This window comes from Macaca thibetana, chromosome 10 (genome assembly GCF_024542745.1).
Source record: "Macaca thibetana thibetana isolate TM-01 chromosome 10, ASM2454274v1, whole genome shotgun sequence".
Taxonomy (NCBI): domain Eukaryota; kingdom Metazoa; phylum Chordata; class Mammalia; order Primates; family Cercopithecidae; genus Macaca; species Macaca thibetana.
Genome location: NC_065587.1, coordinates 11,817,558 through 11,835,873, shown reverse-complemented (window position 1 = coordinate 11,835,873; position 18,316 = coordinate 11,817,558). Strand labels below are relative to the sequence as shown.

The 18,316-nt window shown below is 54.0% G+C and overlaps 1 protein-coding gene across 6 annotated transcripts in view; it reads left to right on the top strand.

Moving 5' to 3' along the window:
• The window catches only part of LOC126963734 (DNA dC->dU-editing enzyme APOBEC-3G), a 105,490-nt gene extending 91,699 nt beyond the window's left edge, over positions 1 to 13,791 (top strand). The window contains exons 1-9 of one of the 6 annotated variants that reach the window (XM_050806295.1): positions 2,387 to 2,500; positions 2,720 to 2,899; positions 4,375 to 4,528; positions 7,257 to 7,554; positions 7,798 to 7,912; positions 10,070 to 10,223; positions 12,338 to 12,623; positions 13,067 to 13,182; positions 13,458 to 13,791. In XM_050806295.1, the coding sequence (XP_050662252.1) occupies positions 2,850 to 2,899; positions 4,375 to 4,528; positions 7,257 to 7,554; positions 7,798 to 7,912; positions 10,070 to 10,223; positions 12,338 to 12,623; positions 13,067 to 13,182; positions 13,458 to 13,472 (1,188 nt within the window). In that variant the 5' untranslated portion in view covers positions 2,387 to 2,500; positions 2,720 to 2,849 and the 3' untranslated portion in view covers positions 13,473 to 13,791. Of the gene's footprint in view, positions 1 to 2,386; positions 2,501 to 2,719; positions 2,900 to 4,374; positions 4,529 to 7,256; positions 7,555 to 7,797; positions 7,913 to 10,069; positions 10,224 to 12,337; positions 12,624 to 13,066; positions 13,183 to 13,457 lie in introns of those variants that run through there. The other 5 variants (XM_050806296.1, XM_050806306.1, XM_050806303.1 and 2 more) reach the window with 5 other exon arrangements.
• The last annotated feature ends 4,525 nt before the right edge of the window (positions 13,792 to 18,316 follow it).

Here is an 18,316-nt window from a genome sequence, read left to right as displayed (position 1 = left end):
CCACCGCGCCCGGCCACAGTGCTTTTCTATACAATGTCTGTAATCTATAGAAAACATAACCGATTCGGTCAGGGGTCGATCTTTAACTACCAGGCCCAGGGTGTGGTGCCAGGCTGTCTGCTTGTGGATTTCATTTCTGCCTTCTAGTTTTTACTTTTTCTTTCTTTGGAGGCAGAAATTGGGCATAAGACAATGTGAGGGGTGGTCTCCTCCCTTAATACAGGTTTAATTGTAGTACATTTAAATGTTCTCTCCACCACAATGTGAGGAAGGATTATATGGTTGGGTTTTTTTTAGTTTTTTGTTGTTGTTGTTGTTGTTTGTTTGTTTTTGTGATGGACTCTCACTCTGTCTCCCAGGCTGGAGCGCTGTGGCATGATCTCAGCTCACTGCAACCTCCACCTACCAGGTTCAAGTGATTCTCCTGATTCAGTCTCCCAAGTAGCTGGAATTACAGGCACCCGCCACCACGCCCGGCTAATTTTTGTAGTTTTAATAGAGACGAGGTCTTACCGTATTGGCCAGACTGGTCTCGAACTCCTGACTGTCACACGTGTCCATATAGAAGACCACCTAAACAGGCTTTGTGTAAGCAATAAGGCCGTTTATTCACTTGGGTATAAGACAGCTGAGTCTGAAAAGAGAGTCAGCAAAGGGAGATAGGAGAGGGGCAGCTTTATAGGACTTGAGTAGGCAGTGGAAAGTTACAGTCGAAGGTAGTCATCTGTTGTCAGCAGGGGAGGGGGTCACAAGAGACCATGAGACCATGAGACCCATTGTCCAGGAGAAGAGTGTTATAAGGATGATTGATCAGTTAGGGCAGGGCAGGAGCAAGTCATAACGGTGGAATGTCTCAAGGTTGGTTAATCAGTTAAGGCAGAAACTGGCTGTTTCACTTCTTTCGTGGTTTTTCGACTGCTCCAGATTCCTTGGCTGCTGCAGTTCGTCTGGATGTATATGTGCAGTTCACAGGGGTTACAATGGCTTAGCTCCGGCTCAGAGGCCTGACACTGACCTCAGATGATCCACCTGCCTCGGCCTCCCAAAGTGCTGGGATTACAGGCGTGAGCCACTGTGCCCGCCTGGGATCATGTGTTACACACATGTTTGTTCAACAAGCATGGACTGCAGCCACCTACATGAATATTCATAGCTCCTCCTGTAGCCTGTTGAATATGTATGTTTAGCCAACCCCTTCAGTTTAAAGCTCCTGCCCCAACCCCTCCTGCTTCTAAATGTCTGTCTCTGGTGTTTCCCAGAGGCTGCTTTTCCCAGGCTATGGGATGGCCACCTGCAGGCTGTCACCCTTATCAAGAAATAAAGTCTCCTTTCCAAATTTATATGTTGTGGCCAGGCACGGTGGCTCACGCCTACAATTGCAGCACTTTGGGAGGCTGAGGCTGGTAGATCTCCTCAGGTCACGAGTTCAAGACCAGCCTGACCAATATAGAGAAACCCTGTCTCTACTAAAAATACAAAAATTAACCGGGCATGGTTGCAGGCACCTGTAATCCCAGTTACTTGGGAGGCTGAGGCAGGAGAATTGCTTGAACCTGGGAGGCAGAGGTGGCGGTGACCTGAGATCACGCTATTGCACTCCAGCCTAGCCAACAGAGCAAGACTCCATCTGAGAAAAGCACAAAAAACAACCAACCAACCAACCAACAAAAAGACAAATGTATATACACCTTGTGTAATTTTTAGGTCTCTGCACTATGGGAGCACGCTACCAGGGGAAGGGAGCTGTGAGACCCACAGGGAGGCTCCAGACAGGCTGGCCTGGGACACCAGCCGCTGCCCTTCCATGACATGGGGACAAGAGAGGGCAAAAGTTCATCCTACCAGGGAGCAACTCCAGGCAGGAGATGGGGAAGGAGAAGCAGGAAGGAAGGAGCTCAGTTTGGGGGTGCGCATGACATCCTGGTGGGACATCTGAGGCCCACACCCACCTGCTGCCCCTCCCTCCCATGGTGGCCTCCTAGTGTGAAGGCCTGGGGGGAGGCAGACGCCATGCCCTTCACTCTCCCTCCCTGTCCCCATGGCTGCTGGGTGGAAGGTGTCTCTGGGATGATCCCTGAGGGCAGGATCTGGGAGTCCCTGCAGAGGCATCAACCTGTCTGTCTTGAGGGTGGAAAGGCAGCTCCAGCTGGGCGGGACAACCAGGGGAGGGGCGTCTGCTCTGCTGACTCAGCCTGTTGTGGACCCACCTTGAGTCCTGCTGCACAGAGCGGCCTGTCTTTAGAAATGTCCCTCTGCCGGGGGAGGGCCCCAGAGAAAACTGGAAAGAGGGTGAGAGCCTGAGGAAAACAAAGCATCCCAGGGCCTCCCACACCAGTGCCAGAGCAAGAAGGGGGAGGGGCAATGACTCACAAGGCCCTGGGAGGTCACTTTAAGGAGGGCTGTCCTAAAATCAGGAACCTGTAGCAGAAAGTGAAACCGTTGTGCACCAGACAAAGATCATAGTCAGGACTAGCCCGCAAAGGACGAATCCTCAAATCAGGTACTGCTGCCCGCTCTACCCGCTGGGCCCCTCTGCTGCCCCTTCCTCCCGGGTGGTCCTGCTGGGCGTCAGCCCTGGCCTCCCCCTGCCCTAGCCCAAGCCCTGGGCTCCCTCCCCTCTGGTTCCCCTGCAACCCCCATTCCCAGCCAGGCTCCTTGCCCTGCTGTGTGGTCACCCCACTGCTACTTCTGAATGGGCTGCCTCCCCCACCTGCCCCAGTCCAGGTCCCCTGCTGAGACTCTCCCGTGAAAGTCATGGCTGAGGTGGTGCTCCCTGCCCTGGGAGGGTGCTCCCTCTGTGTGCTTCCTGCCATTCCTGAACTCTGGAACTGGGAGAATTGAACCAAATTATGATTGGAGCAATGTGGAATTTTGTTCACAGAGCTTCGATGGATTTTCTGTAAGATTTACTTTGCTTAAATACCAAGTATTAGGAGAGGGTGTGGGGAGGGAATGGTCTCTGAAGCACAAGATAAATCATGTCTTCCAAAGATGTCTCCACTGTGGGCAGAGGAGGATGCAGATGACCCCAAACATACACTCTTCCTCTACGATCAGCATTCACCATTTATAATTACACCAGTAACATGGAATATAGTGGCCAGGAAAGGTGGCTCACGCCTGTCATCCCAGCACTTTGGGAAGTCGAGTTGGGCGGATCGCCTGAGGTCGGGAGTTTGAGACCAACCTGACAAACATGGATAAACCCTGTCTCTACTAGAAATACATGATTAGCCAGGTGCGGTGGCGGGCGCCTGTAATCCCAGCTACTCGGGTGGCTGAGACAGGAGAATCGCTTGAACCCAGGGGGTGGAGGTTGCGGTGAGCCGAGATCGCCCCATTGCACTCCAGCCTGGGCAACAAGAGCAAAACCTCATCTCAAAAGAAAACAAAAACAAAAACAAAAACATGAAATACATGGGAAAAATGTCAATGATCTGGGGAAATGCTTTTATTTTAAAATTTAGTAAGAAGAGAGCCCGGTCCCCAATGGCTCCCTCCTGCAGGGCTGGTAATACACAGACTGGACAGGGCTGGCCTGGAAAGGGGCCCCCACTCCATTTGTCCACAACTCTGTGGCCTGGGCAGGTTACCCCGCCTCTCTGCGCCTCTGGCCCCTCCTCTATAAGATGGGAAGTGCCCCTGCAGGCCTAGGGCAGCCTCACATGAGTTCAAACCCACGCAGCACTTAGAAGAGTGGCCTGGGCCTCAGAATTCGGTTCTACCGTGATTTAACAATAGTAATATATAGAGGTGAAATGGCAGGAAGGAACTGAATTAAAAGGTTAAAAGCTATTATTTTGGGGTGAAAAGTTTTATTCTGTCTCTTTCTCTTTTTTTTTTTTTTTTTTTGAGACGGAGTCTCGCTCTGTCGCCCAGGCTGGAGTGCTGTGGCCGGATCTCAGCTCACTGCAAGCTCCGCCTCCCGGGTTTTTACGCCATTCTCCTGCCTCAGCCTCCTGAGTAGCTGGGACTACAGGCGCCCGCCACCTCGCCCGGCTAGTTTTTTGTATTTTTTAGTAGAGACGGGGTTTCACCGTGTTAGCCAGGATGGTCTCGATCTCCTGACCTCGTGATCCACCCGTCTCGGCCTCCCAAAGTGCTGGGATTACAGGCTTGAGCCACCGCGCCCGGCCGTCTCTTTCTTTTTTTTCCTTCTTTTTTTTTTTTTTGAGACGGAGTTTCGCTCTTGTTGCCCAGGCTGGAGTGCAGTGCCGTGATCTCAGCTCACTGCAATCTCTGCTGAAATTCTCAGGGCTGTGGAGGGATGGGGAAGGCCTAGAGCCATCCAGGGGGCTGTGTTTAGTGGATACTCGCCCAGAGGGCACCCAGGAGTGCTCTCTGCATTGGTTGGTTTCTCTCTTATGTCTTCAGAAACATGGTGGAGCCAATGGATCCACGCACATTCGTCTTCAACTTCAATAATAGACCTATCCTTTCTGGTCGGAATACCGTCTATCTGTGCTGCGAAGTGAACACAGAGGACCCTTCACGGCCCCCTTTGGACGCAAAGATCTTTCAAGGCGAGGTACCACCCGGGAAAGCAAACCACGCACTGATGAATGAAATGCCCGGTGGTGGGCTAGCCAGGGTGCCCTTCTCTCCCACACTTTCCAAGTCCGTGGCCCTGACCTTCCTGCTGGACCGTCCTGGGATCGGATGGTGGAGGGAGGTTGCCTCTGCACAAAAGGCCTTGTTTTTAATTTCTTTTCTTTTTTTTCTTTTTTTTTTTTTTTTTGAGACGGAGTCTTGCTCTGTCGCCCAGGCTGGAGTGCAGTGGCCGGATCTCAGCTCACTGCAAGCTCCGCCTCCCGGGTTCACGCCATTCTCCTGCCTCAGCCTCCCGAGTAGCTGGGACTACAGGCGCCCGCCACCTCGCCCGGCTAGTTTTTTTTTTTTTTTTTTTTTTTTTTTTTTGAGACGGAGTCTCGCTCTGTCGCCCAGGCTGGAGTGCAGTGGCCGGATCTCAGCTCACTGCAAGCTCCGCCTCCCAGGTTTACGCCATTCTCCTGCCTCAGCCTCCCCAGTAGCTGGGACTACAGGCGCCCGCCACCTCGCCCGGCTAGTTTTTTGTATTTTTTAGTAGAGACGGGGTTTCACCGGGTTAGCCAGGATGGTCTCGATCTCCTGACCTTGTGATCCGCCCGTCTCGGCCTCCCAAAGTGCTGGGATTACAGGCTTGAGCCACCACGCCCGGCCCGGCTAGTTTTTTGTATTTTTTAGTAGAGACGGGGTTTCACCGTGTTAGCCAGGATAGTCTCGATCTCCTGACCTCGTGATCCACCTGTCTCAGCCTCCCAAAGTGCTGGGATTACAGGCTTGAGCCACCGCGCCCGGCCCTTTTTTTTTTTTTTTTTTTTGAGACGGAGTCTCGCTCTGTCGCCCGGGCTGGAGTGCAGTAGCCGGATCTCAGCTCACTGCAAGCTCCGCCTCCCGGGTTTACGCCATTCTCCTGCCTCAGCCTCCCGAGTAGCTGGGACTACAGGTGCCCGCCACTGCGCCCGGCTAATTTTTTGTATTTTTTAGTAGAGAGGGGGTTTCACCGTGTTAGCCAGGATGGTCTCGATCTCCTGACCTCGTGATCCGCCCGTCTTAGCCTCCCAAAGTGCTGGGATTACAGGCTTGAGCCACCGCGCCTGGCCGTAATTTCTTTTCTTTTCTTTTCTTTTTTGAGACGAAGTTTTGTTCTTGTTGCTCAGGCTGGAGTGCAATGGCGCGATCTCAGCTCACTGCAACCTCTGCCTCCTGGGTCCAAGCGATTCTGTCGCCTGAGACTCCCAAGTAGCTGGGATTACAGGCGCCCACCACCATGCCCAGGTAATTTTTTTATATTTTTAGTAGAGATGGGGTTTCACCATATTGACCAGGCTGGTCTGGAACTCCTGACCTCAGGTGATCCACCTGACTCAGCCTCCCAAAGTGTTGGGATTACAGGTGTGAGCAACCGTACCCCACCTAATTTTAATATTTAATCCAGTGTAGCTAACATATTACTTCAACATTAATTAACATAAAATTCTTGACAAGATAATGAAGTTTCTTTTTCTTGTCACACTGAGTCTTTGAAATGAGCTGTGTGGGTCATGTACGGTGGGTGGCTCGCACCTGTAATCCCAGCACTTTGGGAGGCCAAGGCAGGTGGATCACCTGAGGTTAGATATTCGAAACCGGCCTGGGCAACATGGTGAAATCCCGTCTCTACTAAAATACAAAAAAATTAGCTAGGCGTGGTGGCAGTCGCCTGTATTCCCAGCTACTCGGGAGGCTGAGGCAGGAGAATCGCTTGATCCCATGAGGCAGAGGTTGTAGTGAGCCGAGATTGCGTCATTATACTCCAGCCTGGGCAACAAGAGTGAAACACCGTCTCAAAAAAAAAAAGAGAAATGAGCGGTGTATTTTTCAGGTGCTCAGGTCTCTAATCAGAGCCCCATTTCAAGTGCTCAGTAGCCCCCTTGGCCAGTGCCCGACCCCCCCGAAATGGACAGTGAAGGTCCAGTGGCCTCCCCAGCTGACCGCAGACAGGGAATAAGGCAGACCCCAGAGGGCCAGGCCACAGCAGGGGCTGAGGATGCCTGGTGAATGGATGCCTGGGAGAATGGATGCCAGAATTCACGCACGAGGCCTTGAACAGGGCCGGGAAAACTCCCAAACGAAGGGAAGCACGTGTCTTGGTGCACCTTGTGATGCTTCAACAACAGGACTGAGACGGGGACATTGACAATGAATAGAAATGTGCTGGCTCGAGTTCTGGACGCTGGGAAATCTACTGTCAAGGCACCAGCGACTTTCCAGGGCCTGCGAGCTGCACAGTCACGTGGGGGTGAAGGTTGTTGCCAGAAGCTCAGGGGATGCTCCAGACAGAGTGGCCTGGGATGTCGGGTCACTGCTGCTCCATGCCACGGGGACAAGAGGAAGCAGGAGTTTAATCTTACACACTGCCCCTCCAGCTAGAGGGCAAGAGACAGAAAGTGGGGCTGAAGACGCCCTTGAATAACCACAGCAGTGGCACCCACAAAGGTGCAGTCCCCATAGCCTCATAGCCGCTTGTAGGTGCCACCTGTTAAGGCCATTACCATAGCAATTAACATGAGCTTTGGAGCAGACAATCACTCAAACTAAACAGAGGGGATGGAGGAAAGGAGCTTCAGTGGCAAGATCCCCTGGACTCCTGTCCTGGCCCCTCCTCCCCCTGCATCACACCTGCTCTCCTCCTGCTCCCCCTCTCAGAGCTTTCCCTGCCCCTGCTCCTCTCCCAGGTGCTCCTCTCCAAGGCTAAGTACCACCCAGAGATGAGATTCCTCCACTGGTTCCGCAAGTGGAAGCAGCTGCATCATGACCAGGAGTACAAGGTCACCTGGTACGTATCCTGGAGCCCCTGCACAAGGTGTGCAAACAGTGTGGCCACGTTCCTGGCCAAGGACCCGAAGGTTACCCTGACCATCTTTGTTGCCCGCCTCTACTACTTCTGGAAACCAGATTACCAGCAGGCGCTTCGCATCCTGTGTCAGAAAAGAGGCAGTCCGCATGCCACCATGAAGATCATGAATTATAACGGTGAGAAGTGGGAGGCTCAGAGGTGTGGGAGAGACTGAGTGAGGCTCTGTGATGGGTCCCTCCCACACATACCTGTGGATCTGCTGTGATGCCTGCAAAGGCCAAGTGTCCCAGGGGAGCCTGTGGGGTTGGGTCTGGCACTGACTGTAACTAGCATCCAGAGTCTGTCTGGGAGGGGAGGGCCCCAAGGTCACAGAAGACAGGCCAGGCGGGCCTGACTGCGTTCTCTCTTCTTTTTCTCAGAATTTCAAGACTGTTGGAACAAGTTCGTGGACGGCCGAGGAAAGCCATTTAAGCCTCGGAACAATCTGCCTAAACATTATACATTACTGCAGGCCACGCTGGGGGAGCTTCTCAGGTGAGGGTCTCCCTCCAGGCTCATCGCCTCTCTCCTCTCACCTCCTGCTTACCCTCTTGAGGCCTCCCCTCTGTCCCAGACCAGGTTCTCTCCTGGCCAGGCCCTCCTGCCCTCCCTCCTGCCCCCCTGCCTGCCCTCATGGTCACACCACCTCGCCCCAACTCCTCATGCTCCCTCCACCTCCCTGCCTTCCCCCCTCCTTTCCTGGGCCCCTCCTGTGAGTGAGAGGCCCCTTCTGCCTCCAGAGCAACCTCCATCCATCCCCGAGGCCGCCCTCCCCACAGCCTGGGATCCCCAGCCTGGCTCCTTCCATCTCCCTGGCATAATCATATTTGTCATAAAACTGGACGTAGTAAGTGGGTATGAATACTCACAAGCCCGACAGTTAGAAGCTTTGAGTAACATCCTTCAAGGCTGACCTGAGCCCCTGAGAAGGAGCTGCCTCCGTGGAAACAGAGCTTCAGGCTTCCGCTGCTATAGAAGATGGCCCGGGCGGGTGCCCACAGGGCAGGCATTTATTTTCTCACAGATCTGGAGGCTGCAAGTCCAGGGTGGAGGGGTGGGCGGGGCTGTGTCCACTGCGGCCGCTCCTCCTGGCTGGCAGGGGGTCCCTTCCGGCCCTGTCCTCTCTGGCCGTTCCTCTGTGCACTTGGACTCCCGGGGTCTCTCTGCCTCTAAATGTCCTTGTTTATGGACCCCAGCCAGGTGAATCTGGGCCCACACTGAAGGCCTCATTTAAATTAATCATCTGATGAAAGGATCTGTCTCCAGGCCAGGTGCAGAGGCTCACACCTGTAATCCCAGCACTTTGGGAGGCTGAGGTGGGTGGATCACCTGAGGTCAGGAGTTCGACACCAGCCTGGCCAGTGTGGCAAAACCCCATCTCCATCAAAAATACAAAAATTAGCCGGGAGTGGTGTTGGGCGCCTATAATCCCCGCTACTCGGGAGGCCGAGGCAGGAGAATCGCTTGAACCCGGGAGGCGGAGGTTACGGGGAGCCCAGACTGTGCCACTGCCCTCCAACCCGGGCCAAAGAGCGAAACAACTTCTCAAACAAACAAACAAGAAAGAAAGGACCTGTTTCCAAATACAGCCACCCTTTGAGGGAGTGGGGGTTAGGGCTTCAATACATTGATTATGGGCAGAAACAGTGAAATGCACGGCAACAAGCTGCAGTCATTGTGGGCAGGCCTGGGTGGGGAATGCAGGGGTTCCTGTCCTGTGTGTCTGTCTCCCAGGGGAGTCCTGACCTGACTCTCATGGCCCCTCCACCCAGACCTTGCTGCGTGCTTCACCCACCCCATTCCTCCTGCACCCAACTCTCCTGAGTCCCTCCTTAGCCACCCCGACAGGCTCCCCTGCCCCACCACTTCCGGGCTGCTCCTCTTCTCAGACTCTCTCTGGGCCTCTTTGGGGTCCCAACGTGACCCCTCAGCTGATGCCCGTGGCTTCCCCAGCCAGACCCTTCCCAGTTGCAGGCTGCGCTCTGCAGAGTCCTATCAAAGGTCACATCCTCCCCTCTGTCCAGCCCGGGGTGAAGACCTGGTGTTTCTGGTTTGGAAATGCCTCTGCACTGGGTGCTAATAATTCACTTTTACCTTTATAATTTGTGGTTTCGTAAGGACAGGTATTATTTTTGGCAGCAGAAGCAAATCCTGTGATTTAAAAAAAAAAAAAGTCCCTGGCAGGCTCTTCTCCCCGCTGGTCCCGCTCAGGAGCGTCTCTGCCCTGATGCTAGGTGTGGCAAGAGCTAACCTTGTAGGCAGGAGGGAAGCCCCGGTGGGTCCACCTCCAGCAGGGACTGACAGCGAGCAGAGCCAGGACTGGGGTGTATTGTGCGGCCAGGGAAGAAGACCCAGCTGTACCCCAGGGAGGGGGCCTGAGCACACTGAGCTGAACCTGAGGAGGCCCTGACAAGGCCTAGACAGGCCCCAGGGCTGCAGCGATCTCCCAGTGAGCCCCAGAAGGGGTCAGAGGGGCAGGTGTGGAGGCTCCAGCAAGTGAGCGGGAGCCCCTTCTGACAGGTGCTAAGGGATGTGGGGAGCAAGGGGAAGGAGGGTGGGGTAAAGGGAGGAAGCGTGGAGAGGGAGGGGGAGGCAGGGCAGACCACAACGAGGGCTCTTACTCCTCTGGGCTTTTTCCCCCGCTGTCCACAGACATTTGATGGATCCAGGCACGTTCACTTCCAACTTTAACAATAAACCTTGGGTCAGTGGACAGCATGAGACTTACCTGTGTTACAAGGTGGAGCGCCTGCACAATGACACCTGGGTCCCGCTGAACCAGCACAGGGGCTTTCTACGCAACCAGGTGACCAACCCAGCCACCCACATCCAGGCAGGGCTCTCCCAATCCAGGGACACGCATGGGCAGAAGGTTCTGGGTGGTACCTGTGGTGTCCCGCAGAGTGTCTGTCACCTGTGCTTCCTGCAGCTGCTGCTGCTTGGCCCTGGGGTTGGGGGCGGGGGGAAACTTTGGCTTCAGTGACTCTCCAGGATTGGCGGCTTCCAACCCCACATGCCTAACCAGCCACATGTCTCAGGGGCTGACACCACTAGTCCAGAGTCACCCCCAGGCCCAGGGCTCAGCCATCCCCACTCCTGCTGTGCTCTGAGAGGGTCGGGGCAGAGGAAAAGGGTCTGCACCAGGGCCAAGTGGGGTCAAAGGCAACGTGCTTTCTGAGGACCCTCCTAGGATCCCCTCACAGACGCAGCTCTCACCAGGAATGATTCGGAACTGTGGGATTTGAGGCTCGGGGGCTCCCCTCCCTCACAAGGCCAAGATTCCCCAGTGCCTGCTCCTGGGCTTCCTCCTGTGGGAAGAGAGACTGAGGCAGGAAAGGCCCACCAGGGATTCTGTCCTGACCAGGATGGAGCCCACAGCAAGGCCAGAACAGGCCCCAAGTCAGGATGCAGGGATGGTCAGCATTTGAAGAGGACCTGGGCCAGGCCAGGCTGAGGGGCCCTGAACCCGTGGGACGTTCTTCCCTGGCCTTTGCCCAGCACAGCCCCTGGCTGGAGAGGTCGAATTCTGCTTGGCTCTGGTGCTGGAAACGGGGTTCCTCTGGGCTCTATGAGCTCAATGTGGGCCCTGCTGGGCCCATACCCACTGCTTGGAAGCCACTTTCAAAGGCGCCGGTTCCCATCACTGCCTAACCAGTGGGACGGGACTCCCCCAGGAATGACCCACAGCCCCTTCTCAGCACATTTGGTGTCATCCGTTCTACTCCGAGTCCTCTCTGCACTGGACTCCTTGGCTTGACTAGTTCCCAGTCGAAATTTGGACAAAACACCATCATTCCTTGGGCTCAACAAGGGCAATCACCCCATGACTGGAGCCCTTCCCAATGTGGGGTTAGTCCTGCTGGGGACCCCTCATCCCCACTTCTCCCTGCAAAGGGAGCCCTCTGGCCTCAGTCTGTCACTCTTGGGCTTAATACAGGCTAAAGCACAATGCGGAAGCGTCTAGAATTATGGGTCACAGAAGGGGTGGGGCGAGGGGAATTGATGGATAGAGAGGTCAGTCTCCCCACGAGGGAAGCACACACAGCTCAGTGGCATCTGTCTTGCCTCCCCCAGCTCTACAGCCCCTCTCTGCAGGCCTGGGGCGGAGTGAGGGTCCTAAAGGCACTGATCTCAGGTGCAAAATGAGAGGATGCTCCAAATACTCAGTATCAGAGAAATTCCATCGTAATGGAAAATTACATTATTTAACGGATTATCATAAAAATCAGGTCAGGTGTGGTGGCTCACGCCTGTAATCCCAGCGCTTTGGGAGGCTGAGGTGGGTGGATCACTTGAGGTTAGGCATTCAAGATGAGCCTGGCCAACATGGTGAAACCCTGTCTCTACTAAAAATACAAAAATTAGCCAGGCGTGTTGGCACATGCCTGTAGTCCCAGCTACTGAGGAGGCTGAGGCACGAGAATCGCTTGAACCTGGGAGGTGGAGGTTGCGGTGAGCCAAGATTGTGCCACTGTACTCCAGCCTGAGTGACAAAACCAGACTCTGTCGGAAAGTAAAGGAAGGAAAGACAAAGACAAAGAAAATTGGGGTTTGGTTCCCCCTGCTAATTTTGTGTTGGAGGCTCCCCTGCACCCAGCCTCACCTGATCCAGGCTGTCTCTCCCTGCTCACTAAAAATTACCTCGGCCAGGCATGGTGGCTCACACCTGTAATCCCAGCACTTTGGGAGGCTGAGGAGGGCAGATCACCTGAGGTCGGGAGTTCGAGACCAGCCTGACCAACATGGAGAAACCCCCTTTCTACTAAAAATACAAAATTAGCCTGGTGTGGTGGTGCATGCCTGTAATCCCAGCTACTCGTGCACTCCAGCCTGGGCAACAAGAGTGAAACTCTGTCCAAAAAAATAATAACAATAATAAATAAATAAATAAATAACCTCACGGCTTGCTTTCTTTTCTAGGCTCCAAATATACACGGTTTCCCTAAAGGCCGCCATGCAGAGCTGTGCTTCCTGGACCTGATTCCCTTTTGGAAGCTGGATGGCCAGCAATACAGGGTTACCTGCTTCACCTCCTGGAGCCCCTGCTTTAGCTGTGCCCAGGAAATGGCTAAATTCATTTCAAATAACGAACACGTGAGCTTGTGCATCTTCGCTGCCCGCATCTATGATGATCAAGGAAGATATCAGGAGGGGCTGCGCACCTTGCACAGGGATGGGGCCAAAATTGCAATGATGAACTACAGTGGTGAGAATGGAGGCCTAGAGTGGGGCGGGGTCGGCTGGGGCAGGAGGGGGCCCTGGGAAGTTACTAGAAAGTGGGGAGGGTTGGCATCCCTGAGGGAAAGGCCTTGGTCCGCTGCCTGCAGAGACGATGGCTGCACTCTGCACCCGACTTTGGGGTCTATGGGAAGAGAGAGGCCAGGCCAGGAGATGTGGGCCCAGGGAGGGCAGGGAGGGTGGCTGGAAGTGGAAGCAGAACTTGGGGCTTCCCGAAAGAATGAGAACTGGGCTGGCCCAGATCCCACTGGGAAGGAAGTGCCTGATGAAGGAGCTCAGTCCCTAGGGGAGGGAGAGGGAAAGGAGGGACCAAAACTAGGATGTGGGAAGTCTGTCCTGAGAGTCACGGGCTCTTGGTGCCACCCCGTCCCCACAGCCGGAGCGTGACTTATCTCCCCTGTCCCTTTTCAGAATTTGAGTACTGCTGGGACACCTTTGTGGACCGCCAGGGACGTCCCTTCCAGCCCTGGGATGGACTAGATGAGCACAGCCAAGCCCTGAGTGAGAGGCTTCAGGCCATTCTCCAGGTGACGGCTTCCTCCCTCTGCCTGGTGCCCCATCGGCCTCCCCCTCCTCCCCTCTCCCCGGGCCTTGCCTTCCCTCTGCTCAGAGCCTCCTCTGGGTTCCCTGCTCCCCCCAGGGCGCCCAGCTCTGTCCCTCCCTTTCCTTCTCACAGCCTCCCTCTCTCTCCCTCCTCTCCTGTCATTGTCACTGTCCCCAGGCCTCCTCCCTGTGCCCTCTTTCCACTCTCTCACTTCCTCCTCCCGGCTCCATTCAACCCCCCCTCCCCCGACTCTTCCAGAATCAGGGAAACTGAAGGATGGGCCTCAGTCTCTAAGGAAGGCAGAGACCTGGGTTGAGCCACAGAATAAAAGATCTTCTTCCAAGAAATGCAAACAGGCCGTTCACCACCATCTCCAGCCGCTCACAGACACCAGCGAAGCAAGGTGTTCCTGACCAAGTAGATTTTTTAAAAATTAGAGTGAATTACTTTTAATCAAAAATTTATGTTACGTTTCAAGAATATAGTACTAAGATTATACTCAATACACTCAGAAAAGTTTCAAACCTACTAATCCAGTGACAATTTGAATTGGTTTTATACCTAGAGGAATAAAATGAAATACTAAATCTTTTCTTATATTTTTTCCCTGTGTGATTGTATCATGAATTGCATGTGTTTCCATAAACACTAGCAAATGTGTAGATGTCTTTCCTTGTGTAGTGGACCTGTAGTGGGGCAAAGGTCACACGACATCCCTCTGGAGCCAGAAAACTCAGCTAAACCTCACAGGAGAGGAACCTAAATGCAGACCCCACCCTCACTCACAGAGCCCCGGGCGCTGATTGGAAGGGACAGGCCCAGCAGTAAGAGGACAGCCAGCAGCCAGTCTCCCTGTTGGAAAGGAGCCACACAGGTGCAGGCAGGGGCCCTCCGGAGCCCGGATTCCAGTCGGTTCTTGGTGAATGTCATCCCCCTACCCCACCCTCAGAACAAATACAGACGTTCAAGATCTACCGCTTTTTTCTTTCCAATTTCCTACCCATGGAAGAATGAATGACCATCTGGAGACAGCAGGGAAAGTTGTTGCTTAATCAAGATGCTGGTGTGTTTCAGGGAGCTGGTCAGGGTGGAGTGAGCTTGTGGCCCCGTTCCCTTGGTGGGAAGACTGAGATGGAGATGGGGGTGGTCCAGGGACTGTCAGGAGCAGGGCTGGGGGAGGTGGCCTGGCACAGGCCCGTGCCTGCACACAGAGCAACTACGCTCACCATCAGGTCTGCCCTGTGTCAATCAGAAAATTCTGGACAGAGACCGTGACTCTCCGTATCACTCTGGGGCAGGGAGTGATGGTTCCACACACTTCTATGGGGACCTGGAGAGTGGAGACCAGAGCACTGGCAGGCGAGCCTGGGTCTAACAGCCCACTGTGCCTGCTACTGTCAGGTACCTCGGCACATCACCTCCCCTGAAACCTCTCTTTACTCATCTGTAAAGTGGGGGCAATTATACCTCCTCTCAGCTGTGCACTTGGAGGGCAGTGGGGGCTGGATTTGGGACCGACCTGGCACGCACCAGGCGTTGGGCCAATCTGAGTCTCCTCCTCTCCCTGAGTGAAGCTGCCTGAGGTCATGGCAGTCTCCCTGCCCACAAGGTCTGGTCCAGACCCCCCACCCAGGAAGCCCTCGGGGAGGTGATGCCACCGGCAGCGCTGTGGTTTTGGTACCCACAGGCACAGGATGGGCTGCCGTGGAAGGTGCCTGCTGCCCCTCAGGGTCTGTACCTCGGCCGCCCTCCAAGATGGGGCCCTATCCTCCTCCCACTGCCTTCTCCAGCCCTCACCACCTTAGGCAGCCACTGCTTCCCAGAGAGCCACCAGGGTCAGGAGTAAAGTGGCCTCTGTGGTCAAAGTCTGAAAAAGTTGCCCCCACACCTGCCTAACGGTGCACAGGGCTTTCTGGGGGGGGATAGTGGGGAGTCAAGCAAGGCTCTGACACCTTCTCTGAGTCACATCCTTTCTACCGGGGCCCTGAGTCTGCAGGATGGAAGGATGTGGCCTTGCGTGTCGGAGGGTTCTGAGAACACAGAAGGCTCCTGAGTCCTTGAAGGGCATCCTCAGTGGGAGAGCGGCCCTGAGCAAAGAAAAGCATAAGGGGCAAGGCACACCTCTTGAGAGGTCTGTGTCAGCAGTGAGCCTGTTTGCCTGTAGACATCTGTCTCCCCTCTTTATTTATACATTTTTTTGAGTAAGGGTCTGACTCTGTCACCCAGACTGGAGTGCAGTGGCAACATCACACCTTACTGCAGCCTCAACATCCCGGGCTTAACTGATCCTCCCACTTCAGCCTCCCACGTAGCTGAGACTACAAGCGTGCGTCACCACACCCAGCTAATTTCCGTGTGTGTGGGGGGCGGTGGGGGGGGAAGAAAGAGATCAGCCTGTTACTGTGTCTATATAGAACGAAGTAGACATAAGAGACTCCATTTTGTTCTGTATTTGAGATGCTGTTAGTCTGTGACTCTACCCCCAACCTTGTCCTTGCAAGAGACATGTGCTGTGGTGACTCAAGGTTTAATGGATTTTGGGCTGTGCAGGATGTGCTTTTGTTAAACAAGTGCCTGAAGGCAGCTTGCTGGTTAAAAGTCATCACCATTCTCTTAATCTCAAGAACCCAGGGACATGTACACTGCCAAAGGTCGCAGGGACCTCTGCCTAGGAAAGCTAGGTATTGTCCAAGGTTTCTCCCCATGTGATGGTCTGAAATATGGCCTCGTGGGAAGGGAAAGACCTGATCGTCCCCCAGCCTGACACCCGTGAAGGGTCTGTGCTGAGGAGGACTAGTACTAGAGGAAAGAAGGCCTCTGGGCAGTTGAGATAGAGAAAAGCATCTGTCTCCTGCCCGTCCCTGGGCAATGGAACATCTCGGTGTAAAACCCAGTTGTACGTTCTGTTTACTGAGAAAGGAGAAAACTGCCTTAGGGCGAAAGGTGGGACTTGCTAGCGCAATGCTGCTCTTTATGCACTAAAAAGGTTTATGGAGATATTTGTATATGCATATCAAGACACAGCACTTTTCCTTAAACTTATTCATGTCACAGAGATCTTTATTCATATGTCTTACTGCTGACCTTCTCCCTACGATGATCCTATTATCCTGTCACTTCCCTTTGTCTAAGATGGTAAAGATAATGATCAATAAATACTAAGGGAACTCAGAGACCGGTGCAGGGCGTGGGTCCTCTGTATGCTGAGCGCCGGTCCCCTGGGCCCACTTTTTCTTTCTCTATACTTTGTCTCTGTGTCTCATTTCTTTTCTCAAGTCTCTCGTTCCACCTAACAAGAAACGCCCACAGGTGTGGAGGGGCAGGCCACCCCTTCAGTGTGTGTGTGTGTGTGTGTGTGTGTGTGTGTGTGTGTGTGTGTGTAATAGGGATGGGGTTTTTCCATGTTGCCCCGGCTGGTCTTGAACTTCTAGGCTCAGGCAATCCTCCTGCCTTGGCCTCCCAAGGTACTGGGATCACAGGCGTGAGCCACCACCGGCAGGCGTCTCCTCTCCTTGACACTGCAGTGAGAAAGGGCAAAAGCAGCCGGTCTCATGGAGCACAAATGTGCTTCCCGTCCCGACCTGCAACGCGCTGCCTCCTTACAAGTGCTACCAGATCGCCTGGTTCATACCCTGGAGCCCCGGCCCGGACCATGTGGCGAAAGCGGCCGAGTTCCTGGCCGAGCACAACAAAGCAAGGCTGAGCATCTTCACTGCCCGCCTCTACCACGACTGTGACCCGGGATTCCAGCATGGGCTTCACAGACTGCAGGACAAAGGGGCACGTGTGCAGATCATGTCTTCTAAGGGTGAGAGGTTGGGGCCTAAGGAGTGTGTGGGGGGGAGGGGACAGCATGAGGCCAGGGGAGTCTGGGATGCCCTTGGGAGCATGTCCCAGGAGAGCCTGCAGGGACTGAGCCAGCACTGACAGACAGGAGATCACACCTAGGGTCAGGGGACAGAGGTCTGCCAGGCCTGACTGTTTTCTCCTCTATCTTAGAATTTGAACACTGTTGAGAATACTGTGTACAAGAGAGATAAGCCACATTGGCCTCGCAAGGGACTGTGTGAAAACTACTCATCTCCTGTTACCAAGCTGGAGGGTAGCCTCACAGCCGATCCCCTCGCTCCTCTTGGCTCCTGCTCGGCCTCCTGATGCCTTCCCTCTGTCCTGGACCAGATTCACTCCTGCCTGGGCCTTCTGAGCTGCTTCTGCCCTGAGTACCGCTCCTCAGTGGCCCCCACCTCACTGCCTCCTCCCCACTTTCCTGACCCTGCCTGTGAGAGGCTGCTTTCTGCCTCCAGAGCAACCTCCATCCACCCCCCAGTCTCCTCCCTCCCATCCTGGGGCCCCTAGCCTGGCTCCTCCCATCTCCCCATCATACCTGAATCTTATCATTGAACTGAATGTAAATGGGTACTAGAAATATACATAAGTGTGAAAGTTAAATTTGAGAAACATCTCTTGTAAAAACTGATGCTAAGAATTGGGTCATTCTTGTCACGCCCAACTCAGAGGCCAGGAGCCAGGAGGGGAAACCACTCAGGCTAGAAAACCTCACTTCCACCAGCCTGATGGCTGGAACTGCTCACCGTACCCTGAAACCAGCTTTACCTATAGCTTCTGAGTTAAGTTGCTGTAACGCTGGGACTCACGGTGCCTACCACAGTGGCTCATCAATGCAACCTGCCAGCTCCCTAGAACCTAGGTCCTGGGACCCATTAACTTTCTGAAAGAGGAACACAAATATTTCTCCTTTAAAAAAGATCTTTCATCTTCCCTTTGTTCTTCATGTACACACTGAATTGCAATTCTTCTTCCCAAATAAAACATTAAACCTAGAAATTTCTCTCCACAGTTTTATTTTGACTTCAACATACATGGGGTCAGAAGTGGGATCCAATTCTCACTTCCTTCCAGGGGAATCAGCAGCCCACAGAGCTATGGTGGGAGGTACCCACACTGGTAACCCCTTCTGCCCCCTGGCAGATCTTTCTTGGACAAAACTCCAGAATTGGGTTTGCATTCTGTTTCATTTGAGATAAGGTTGGGGAGGAGTCTTTACCCCTCCTGTTTGGGAGATTTCCTCTTAGGAGGGTTATTTTCCTCCTGTTGAT